A 12,140-nucleotide genomic window follows, 5' to 3' on the forward strand; every position below is an offset into this window, starting at 1 on the left:
TTCTATCATTAAGACACATTTCTACCCTTAAGAGAAAGACAAAATCCGCAGTTTTGCCTATGTTAAAAACTGATTGAACCAGACCAAATGAATGACGAACGTTAAATGATTGATAAGAATAACTCGTATTAGAAACATTTTACCATTTGCCTAGAAACCAACTTTAGGTGAAATCAACGGTGTACATAAATGTTTGTTTAATTCTTTAAAGCCACTATTATAGAAATACATCTGGACGTTCAAGTGTTTTTACTAATTACCTGAATATCAAGGTGCCAAACTAAAATTGTACATTCAAAGGTTTAAAGATACATTTGTATAATAGCCATTTAAAATATGAAATATAAATATTTGAAAACCATTAGGAAAGGTTTTATGTATGTTTGAGAGTAAATGAACAATTAGTTTGAACTATTTCTCTCATTATTCTAGTTCTATTTACTTTTCATATAACTACTTACAACTGTAAACTCAACAATTAGTCAAAAATGAATAAAAGCATAGAATTAGTCTATAAATAGCATCTTCAATTAAAATGATTAAATACGGTTATTTACAATTTATTTGGTCAAAAGAGAATATTTTCAGAAATAGTGTCAAGGCAGCTCAGTGGCTTGTGTCATTTTTGTATTACAATTTATATAAGTTATGAAATAATCACTAGTCGGTGTCAAGAAGGCGTTGATAGATTTCCATTAATTGCGAACCTAAAGGTTCATCTACATTTTCATTATGAACCCATTATTACAACATAAAAGTATCCTAACTTTATGCATTACATATACTGATAATTATTCTTTTCAAGTATCATTAAAATTCTATGAGAATTGAGTGTATCTGTGGTATACGTTCTTTTTTAAACAAACTTGCCAAATATTTATCATAAAGTCTGCACGACGTGTTTCATGTTTTTATTATAATGTGTGACATTACATTGTATGCTGGATGACGCTGTCATACTACCCTTAACAAATTAGGCCACTGTCTATACGCTATTGCATGTTCTTCCTCTTCTTGTATTTTCCTTTTTTCTAAAGAAAAATACCAATTTCAAACAGGGGATGTACAAACAGATATTTTTTTAAACCAGTATCATTGGACTTTACGTTTCAATCCACAGGGGAAATCCTTCAGCTAAACTACCCTTACAATCGTACTATCGGAAAGAGGGCTCAGAGATCAATTGGTTTTTTTTTCAAACAACACTCGAAGTGCGAATACATATTTTTTTTATATTTAATGCATGAGTTATTTTGAATCATTAAAACCAAATTAAACAATTGTTTAACAGTTTAAACAAATATATACATGCCAATGTAAATCTTAAGGATTGTACTTAACATGCCGAGTACAGGAAAACTTGCACTGAATTCAAACAAATTTATTATTAATTCCTTGAGGAACGATTTAGTTTCAAAGTACGATAGATTTACACTGGACTTTGGTACTGTGTAATCACTATACTTTAATGATTTTCTTCAATGAAACACATCTGTTATAATATATAGCCACTTTCCCTCACACCGGATAATTGTCAAAATTAATAAAAGAAGTGGTCGTTTATTGAGTTAAACAAATAGTTTTGCTATTATTCTTTAAACACTCTCATATATATTTGTTGTCCAAGTAAACAATAATATTTGTAACCAGTTAACCTTAAAAATATTTGCATAATAACTGTTCTATTTAAACCGTAAAGTGAGGGTAAACAAACGCACGTGTCAAAATCTCAAAATCCTCTATCTTATTTGACTTCTGTCCGGTTCATTCGAGTTGATAATGATTAGTACATGAAGGTACGAATATCTATCCATTTAAATGTAAACCAGGATTGTAAGTTATATAAAACAACATCAATAGTAAAGATAGTCAAATTTTATCATTTCGCGCATTTAATATAATACGCGAAAGAAATGAGTTTCCCTAATCCATAAAAAAAAGAGGGTGTATATATATTTGTTCACGCTGTAAGGTAGATCCCGAAGTAAACCATGGGGGTATAACAGTAAAGCTATGTCATTGGTCCCCCTGGCTTAATCACATTAGCATGTCGTCTTGGTGCTGTATTGCTTACTACACAAAAGTTAACTCACCTCCACGTTATATCATTATATGTAATAATTGTATTTCTTTTTTTTAACCGTCATTTTCTGGAACTTAAATTGGTTTTTGGAGAATAAGGTATTGTTGTTGTTAATTTGTAACGTGTTTATAAAAAAAAGAATATTATTTCGTTATTTTAAAACGATTTATCAAATAAATGAAATATATCCTTCTTCTGCTTACTGCACCGTTTTAACTAGCTTAAAATGTTGTACTTCCGACTTCCGATATCAGAAAATCTGGGGTCATAAATCAATGACCCTAGCGTACTCAAACCTGCCCTAGAGATAAATATACTCAATTGATATTTGTGAAAAATAAATACTTCCTCGAAATTACGATGTCTACTATCGTTTCAATGCTAACTTTAAAGTAATCCACAATAGAATCAATATAATGAAGATCCGGCTACTGGATGCTTTTTATAATGAAGATCCGGCTACTGGATGCTTTTTATAATGAAGATCCGGCTACTGGATGATTTTTATAATGCAGAAGAGGTAGTTGTGTCCTTAAAGGAACGAGAACCCAACTAAATGGACTTTTAAAAATCCGAGACACCAAAAAAAAACAAAATAACGCTTAAATTGTTTGACCTCTACTGGATTTTCCACAAAATGTGATTTGTATTCAGAGTTGTCTCATTGACACTCATACCAAATCTTCTTATATCTATTGTGACTTGGATTGAGAGTTGTCTCATTGACACTCATACCAAATCTACTTATATCTATATTCTGCAATCTGCGATTTTACTCTTCTTGAGGAATAACTGTAATTTGTTGTATTTTTATGAATATGACCAGTTAGCTTAAGAACATAATAGATATACTTCAACATAATTAAGTGGCATCTACATTGTAAGTAAAGTAATAGTGTTGTTAACAAAATACACACAAATGACTTTTCCTGGAAACTGCCATCATAGTAAATATTTCAGCGCGATTCCAAAATATTCTTATAAGTTTCATTGGTATCCATTTATAACTTTGATGAAAAGTACCAATCAAGATTTTGTTTTGCTGTACACTACATAACTTCTATAAAGATTAAATGATGGTTTAGGAGACATTTCCACACCAGTCCCTTTCATAATTTGATTTATACATTATCAAGTCACAGAAATTTATTAGAAAAACAAACAGAGGCATAAACACCAGTCTAATTGAAACAATGTTAAACGACGTTATTAAGAACTTGAAGACATCAAAACCAATTTATATGAAATCTTTCAATTAGGACTGTCGGCGGATGTTTGTGTCTCATTGTCCATTAATAGCTTATTTTTGTAATTATAAGAAGTTAGTAATAGTTTTGTGAACGTTTTAAGGAGTTATGTTAGGCCAGTTAGCTTTAGAAAAAAATCTATTAGCGAAATGTCACGTCCTAAGAGACTTTAAATGGAAAAGAATAAGATATGACATGTATATTGTAGTCTGTCAAGTTATACTATATTGGAAACCTAAAACAGATTTTTATATGAGACAAACGACATACTGTAGTTAAAGTCGCATCAAATTTGAATGGCTTCAATAAATTGATATAAATTCCAAACGTTAACTTGTCAAATATTGCAATTATTCCATTCTTTATGCATTTATAAATTTACTTTTTTCTCCGAAAATAGAAAAGATTATGTACTTCATGTCCATCATATATTGAAGGACGGTAAGAGGTGAACGTAGACGATACATTAAATAAGGTCAACAGCAGTATACCGCTGTCCAAGTCATAAATAGATTAGCTGAAACCTAATCCAGGTTACTAACTAAAACCGGAAACCTAAGGAAACACATCAACTCCATTAGGAAAACAACGGAACAACAGATCACTGAACTGTAACAAAAGCAAACACCAACATACATAGTCTATTTGATAGCAACTGCTTTATTACCGACATACTACATGATATTTTGTAAACAAATGATGTATTGAAACCGGTTTTATGGCTAATCAAACCTCCTGCTTACATGACAATGTTGAAATACCGATAACGAATTCATATATGAGCATTTATTCTGATATGCTTTTAAATTAAACCTATCCAGATTAAAATTTAACAGATAATGTGTAAATAACAGTAATGGCTTTATTTTATGTATAATCATGAAATAAAATAAAACTTTTACGACAAAAAGAGGCGATCGACAATAACATAAAGGAATTGTTGACATCAATTAATCAGTATATTAAGAACGATTCATATAATAAAACAATGACAAAGAAATAATACTGAGGGAAAAAATGCCCAATGTATATTTTATTAAAGGCATTGCCAAAAAATATTGGTTTTGATGTAAGTTCCGTAAAGCGGTTCAAACCGGACCGGTTGTTAATTCAGTTTTCAGGACACTTTTATATGTTGTTGAACTAAATTTTAATCTCTGTAAAAACATATCGAGGATACCAGGCTAAATAAAGGCAACAGTAGTATACCGCTATTCGAAACTCATAAATCGATAGAAAAAAACAACAAATTCGGGTTACAAACTAAAACTGAGGGAAACTAAGCTAAGCTAGACGCCCATTTCGTTTACAAAAATAAGTCTCATCAGTGGCACTGGAATCCAAACCGTTCCAAATTAGATACGAAGATACGGTGCATTGAAAACCAAACAGTGCAAAAGGTTGTACCGAGTATGCCTCAGGCAACATTTGTCATGTGGTATAAATATTTTAAAAGAGAAAGTTATCATCGTATTTTTCCTCTCGGATAACGAAAATATATCGACCTAGAGTGCTATTTGTGTATAATAGACCTTATGTGACTGTTAAAAATTGTCCAATCAGATCATTTTCATTTTTGAATCTATCCATTTCAAACGTGGAACCTGCTGTTTGTATGTTGATGCTGTTTTCTCAATAAAACGAGAACATACAAAATCTACTTGAACAAGTTAGCCAATAAAGCACATTATTCATTTTTGGCAACAACTTGTGTGGCAGTACCGATTATTAATTAAGTCTTTAGCAACTCCATATACATTTTAAATGAGCTGTAATACGGTGATATACTGGTACGAATTGTTGATTAAAATGAATATCAGCCGTTAATATAATATGTTTGTTTTGATTTTGAAAGCAATTGACACATACTAAAACACAGGGAATGGTTACATAACCTTCCAATTAACAACTGATAACTATATTTGCTCAAACTCGAAAGAAAAAAATATATAAATAGTATCTCATTAGCAATAATTTGTAGTCCTTCGATATAAGCATAAAAATATACTACTACAGCGCGACTTTGAATATGACAGTTGTTGTCCATTCGGTTTTGATGTGTTTTGTCGTTTGAGTTTGCCATGTGATTAGGGACTTTCCGATTTAATTTTCCTCTGAGTTCAGTATTTTTGTGAGTTTACTTTTTATTATGTCTCTAATTTTAAAAGACTAGCATTTAAAAGCGTGCTTTGAACAATTTGTTAAGAAAGACGCGAAAAACAATACTAATTTTTAGGCAAACCTATGCATGCTGTTCATTACTTAAATGCTTAAAATATTGTATCAAAACCAAACCCACACAAAACTGGAAATTATTTGAACGTTTTGTCAAAGGTGTATGTTTAGATAATTTGATGATAAGCTATAACAAGTCAGATATATTTAAAAAAAAACCTTTCTTTATTAAGATACAAATTTACTTTAGCGACCTTAACATGTGACTTGTTTTAAAATATTGACCAAAAATTGGCAAAATTGTCGTTACCATAAGTAATTATGGCAAAATAATTTGATATCAAATTTTATTATCTTTTTTTTAAACTATTTACATATGAAGATATATAGATCTCAAACAGACTATACATAAGAATCAGATAACTTGACCAGCAAGACAACGTACAATTTAGAAAATTAAGTGCCATTATTTCTTATTTTTGAGCACCGATCAATGTCATAAAATGATTGTACAAAAGTGATTGTAAATACAAAGTACTAAGTGCTTTCAGGCTTCTCGTATATAATGGAACATCGCAAACATTTCTAAGAATGAAAACCAAGGACGTTCAGAGCCAATGTCATTTATGTGATATATCATAATCAAATAAACAGTTATTTTAATTTAAAAAGCAATTCCTGTTTGAAATTTATGTTATAAAATCAAGAATCCCATTAATCAGATCCAATGAAATAATCTTTTACAAATATTGTCAACATTTAACACTATGCATTTCTATCCAAGGATGAATGATATAAGACCAATACAGTAACACTAGGAAGTAGATTCGGTACAATCTCTTAGAAAACTAGTAAATAACATATAAAGAAGTAGTAACCGTGATAGAATCTATATCTGTCGAATAGCAAGGCAATAATCGTTACATCCATATGTTAGAATCGAGTAATATTTTATTGGTTTACTTTGTCGCTAGGAACGTATGATAAAATATTCAGTATCTATGTTATTCCATTTCCACAACAACGTATAAGCATATACCTGACCAAGAAGTCATTTATGTTCTGAAGAGGTTCAATTAAATAAAGGCAACAGTAGTATACCGCTGTTCAAAACTCGTAAATCTATGAACAAAAAACAAAATCGGGGTAACAAACTAAAACTGAGGGAAACGCATTAAATATAAGAGGAGAACAACGACACAACATTAAAATGTAACACACACAGACACGGACTAAGCATTAGACAAAATCCGATGATAATAACAAATATAACATCAATTAAAAGAGACACTTATCTTTTTTATCAAAGATTTAAATCAAATCTAATTTGCATACGTTTCCAGATTAATGTTCATTAAATAGGGTGAATCTTATACCTTAAACAGAGAATATATGCTTTTATTTAAATACCTGTTGCTTCTTCACATTTTGTTATATTTTATCAGTTTTTTGCTTTCCAAACTTTTGATGTGGAGCGTACACGATTGGAGTGTTTTGAGACACACATATATTGTGCATTTTGAATCTATATTTACTATGTTGCTAGATAAGTCACACTCGATAATGTGTTGAGGAAAACATATTTTATCAAAGATTACAAAATATCAAAAATGCATCAATTTCCATTAATAATGGTGTCATACTATGAGTCTTATACAGATGTATAATTCTTTATTAAACAAAATAAAGCCTCTTTAATTTTATTACATTTTGAAGATCTAACAGGTCGTCATAATTTCATAGTCGATAGAAATATTCACTCATAAGTATCAGTGAATATGTCTCAGTGTCATCCTAAAGAATTACTTAATCTCTTGCTGCCTACTCATAAACATATCTATATTCATGTATACAGAGAACATGATATGGCTTTTTATGCCCCATTTATGGGCATTATGTTTTCTGGTCTGTGCGTTCGTTCGTCCGTTCGTCTGTCCCGTTTCAGGTTAAAGTTTCGGTTAAAGTTTTTGATCGAGGTAGTTTTTGATAAGTTGAAGTCCGATCAACTTAAAACTTAGTAAACATGTTCCCTATAATATGATCTTTCTAATTGTAATGCCAAATTAGTGATTTTATCCAATTTTCACGGTCGACTGAACATAGAAAATGATAGTGCGGATGGGGCATCCGTGTACTTGGGGTATATTCTTGTTCAATATCACATCTGTAAAAACCCGACACACCAATATAATCACAAAAGCTCTGCTCGAGGGATTATATTGATTGAGGGTTGATACAGTTTGTGATATTGAACAAGTGATATCATATACACTTTAATTTATACCTTACTTAGATGTTTTTTAAGTAACATAACCTTATACGGATTAGGGGTGTGATAAGACATTTGCAACAATGACTGCCATCGATGAAGTGACGTCATACTTATGAGAGGTGTTTTGCACCATGACTGACATCGACATCGTCAATGATAGCTGATAAAGCACGATTTATAAATACGAATTACCAGCTGTTTTTAATACTATTATATAATAAATATATATTGTGATGTCTCTCCGATGAATTTTGTACTTTCATTTATTAATATACAGAGGAACAATAGTTTAACGGACTTAGTGCTTTCCAAAGATCATCATGTAATGTTTTATGAAATTATAAATAAATACACTTTATCCTTTGTATCAGCATAAGGAAGTTTAAACAATCAGTATGTTTTATTTTTATATCATTCAAGGAAACAGAATAAACAAATTTCGGTCAAGTGACATTTTTACTATCAGTGAACAACTTAAAAGCAGTTTTTGAATGATACTTAGATTATATTTGCATTTTGGAAAAATCTTTTTTATTATTTCTTCTTCCTCAAAATTCAGACCGAATGATGTGAATTGAAAATTTGGGGGGAGGGTACAAGGTTTCTAATTAAATCAGCTGAATCTATTGTCAAAACATATCATAGGGTATGGATCACTGAAATTAAAAATATACGATAATGGAAAGATACTGGGTGTTTCAGCTGTTCACATACCATCTAGGACCAAAATGGTTCACAATATAATCCCTACCAAAATAAGGGATAATCGAACAAAAAACAAATGGATCCGATACTTTAAAAACATCGGTGAAACATTGTCAATTGTAAATGAATTAGACATTTAGATTTAGTTATACTACGTATTATAAATGATGTGTTTTTCATATCTGTTTTATGTATATAAAAAGAAAGGTGAACTTACGTAACCAAGCATAGGTAGATTCCATGATGCTGCCATAATTGCTGCGTGAGAACAGATGCCCTCTGGTCCAATGAAACCAGTAGTCCCCTTTACATAGAGATGTGTCATATCATTTAAAGCCTTCAAATAATTATTAGCAGTGTCCTGAAAATGAGTCTCTATTGTATAATTTGGAAGAATGCTTGAATTCCTCTTGATATCTTCTATGGCTCTGTAGTACGCACCAGCATAAAATTTACCCATCCCTTGACCTATTGAAACTGAGGACAAAAACGAAATCTTTAATTTGTCCTTCTCCACTGTTGTTAAATTCGTGTTAATCGTAAAATCATCAGTTGTAAAATTATCATTTATATCTCTAACATTTGTAACTTTCGAATATTCTTTTAATAAATCCATATGCTTTTTTTCGGCATTTGTCAGATTCGTGTTGCACAAAACACTTAAAATATTAATCCCAATAATTATTGAAAAAGTCTTCATTTTTTACCATCTACCATTTGACTCATCTCCACAATAAATGACCTCTACTTATACCACATACGTAGATCTGCAAATAGAATTCAAATCGTGTTGATACTTTGTCAACATTTAGTAATAATATGTGCTTGTCAATTTATTAACAAATTACCGTAAAAAGAAACGCTTTTCTGTGAGTTGTCAATTGATTTGAGAACAATACAAGTATTAACCATCCATTTAAATTTCTAAAGTAAAAGTGCTATTGGTTTTAATTCAAATATCGATATTAATATTAACATGTTTTTGTTCAACGTTTTGTTTCAGCTTATGAAAGACTGGAAATAAGTGAAAGTGGTTATTTTAATTTTTTTATCAATGGAATTTCAGACAATGTTTTCATAAGATTAACATCATGACGTAATCAGAGTTTAAATGAAACATATTCACACAATTTTTAAAGTGTTCATTAAATTAATTTACACCATGTCATGTGCAAGATGATTTCGGGTTCAAATAGTGGATTTTTTTTATATTAATAATACATATATATCAGTGCGATCAAGGTGATAAAATACAATGATCATTTTTCATTAAGTTCCAATTGTATTAAATCTTACATATCAATTTATTTACATGACGTAAATGGGTGTACTATTAAAAATGTTGCTAACATTTAGTTATATAAGTTCTGTTTGGTTTTTTGTCTAGTATGAAATTTCCAACAAACATTAAAACGTAATTATTAGAAACATTTGGGTAATTTTATTATTATTATTTCTATCCAACCATTTCGTTTTGATATATAAAAAAAAAAAAAAAAGAAAACACCCGATAACGACACATTTGTAAAAGTTGAAATACACTTGGTTTAATATAACGTAAAACTAAATAAGAATTGAGACTGATAAGGAAATATGTATTGGATATAAACGGTACGCAGCTTTCAGATAGAAAGTATCAAAATGATGAAAATAACCAGTTAGGTAATTTTATCATATTCTATACGAAAATAACGCTTTCTCCGTTTGAGGTTGAATATGATGTACAATGAGATTTTGTAGAGTATTAAATAAAAAAAAAAAAATTTAAATCTTGGTAAAGCGTTTTGGAAGGGAATCAATTGGAGTAATCGACTGTGACGCGCACATAAGTATGTTTGTTGGTGTTTCCTGACGATTTTATAAAACATATTTCAAAAATGATTTTTTACGAACAGAGAGTCATGTCGTTTCCCAATTGCAGACGTTGTTGTGTTATATGATATTGTGTTTCAAGTACCTATAACCTTGAGAATTTGAATCAATAAGATGAATACGAGACAACAGCATATTACCACCAAAACCTCGTCAACCAAGACAGACATCAACATAGTCAGTATTGCAAGTCTATTTTTTTTTATAAACTGAATGCAGATGTTCAAAACAGTATCACTACCCACTTATTTGCAACATCTAACTTGCCTGAAGACTTTTTCTCTCGTTTTATTTGTAGAAGCTCTATACACCACTTCAAACTCAATTATATTTGAATTTTAATCTGTAATTCAGTTGTATAAAGAAAGGCAATAGTTATATACCGCTGTTCAAAAGCCAAAAATGTATACTGGTTATCGGCAATGTTAAGTAACACATCACGTGTTTACATGCGCTACATAAAATACAATTACATTCATATTGTAAAAGGATTTTTGTAATAAACAGTTAGGAAAAAATACTAAAATTTGCCCTGATGAATTTACAATCCCCTTTTCATTGCTTTCTTGCAATATCAAGCTTACTGTTTGTGTCATATATGGGCATATGTATGTAATCAGAATCTTCCATAGATTTTATATCCAGTATATAAAATGGTAAAATATAATTTCTTTTTGGTGTATCCATGGCAACAATCTGCATTTATCTGTTATAAAATATTGCAAAAAAAAGGGGGGGAGATGTCACATATTTCCCCAAAATTTGGCTAAAAGTAGAATTTCAATCGCTTGAAGTAATACCTTTTCTGAAACTGTGTACATATATCATTCAGCAAATCCAATGAAAATCATATGTCTTTCATCTAATTTTTTTGTAAAATTGCGTCAAAAACTTCGTGCAGAAAAAGAGTGTTTGTAAACAGTACATTAATTTCTGGACCAATGGCCGGTCTAGCTATGAAAATACGGAAAGTCAAACAGAAAACAGCCCATAATACATGAAAAAATAATATTGATGCTCTTATAAACCATCTTTCAAGGCTAAATTAGCACTCATCTGTCTAAAAATAAATTGTATTGCACAATAACTTTCCTATTTGAAAAATCCGCAGGAGCCAAAATGCGAAACTAAACTCCTAACTGTGTATTGCTACCTAATGTGTGTAAATGAAATTAATGATTCGGGTGAACTTGACCATTCATTCACGTCCTGGACATTTTTTGGAGTAAATGTCTTTTATATCTTATTGTCTAACGAGTCTGCAATAAAGAGATTTTAGTTTTCCACAGTACATCAGATCCTGAAACTGCGAATTCAGGCAGGCATGATACTATATTTCCTGGACTATTTTAAAAACAATGATAAAAGGATGATTTTTCAATTTGTACCAATATAAGTCAATCATTCACCCTAATAGTAATCAAAATGTTCAACTTTATGATATCCTCAATTACATTATGTATATAAACTCACCATAGATATCAGGATTAAAATTTAATATATTCCCTAGACGCGCGTTTCGTGTACAAAAGACTCATCAGTGACGCTCGATTCAAAAAAAGTTTGAAAGGCCAAATGAAGTGCGAAGTTGAAGAGCATTGAGGACCAAAAATTCCTAAAAGTTTTGCCAAATACAACTAAGGTAATCTATTCCTGAGGTAGAAAAGCCTTAGTATTTCAAAAATTTGAAGTTTTGAAATACTAAGCCTCGGTCACACCTTACCGGATAGCACGAACGGACGGCTAACGGGTAAAAATAAAAGTTGTCCGTTGACAAAATTGTTAT

At 30.5% G+C, this 12,140-nt stretch overlaps 1 protein-coding gene across 2 annotated transcripts in view; it reads right to left on the minus strand.

Annotated features, from left to right (window-relative positions):
• LOC139487593 (guanylate cyclase 32E-like) overlaps positions 1-12,140 on the minus strand; it is an 80,323-nt gene that overhangs the window by 48,831 nt on the left and 19,352 nt on the right. For both annotated transcript variants that reach the window (XM_071272490.1, XM_071272489.1), the window contains exon 2: positions 8,700-9,249. In XM_071272490.1, coding sequence (XP_071128591.1) covers positions 8,700-9,182 — 483 coding nt within the window. In that variant the 5' untranslated portion in view covers positions 9,183-9,249. The remainder of the gene's footprint in view (positions 1-8,699; positions 9,250-12,140) is intronic.

Source organism: Mytilus edulis, chromosome 9 (assembly GCF_963676685.1).
Source record: "Mytilus edulis chromosome 9, xbMytEdul2.2, whole genome shotgun sequence".
NCBI classification, from domain to species: domain Eukaryota; kingdom Metazoa; phylum Mollusca; class Bivalvia; order Mytilida; family Mytilidae; genus Mytilus; species Mytilus edulis.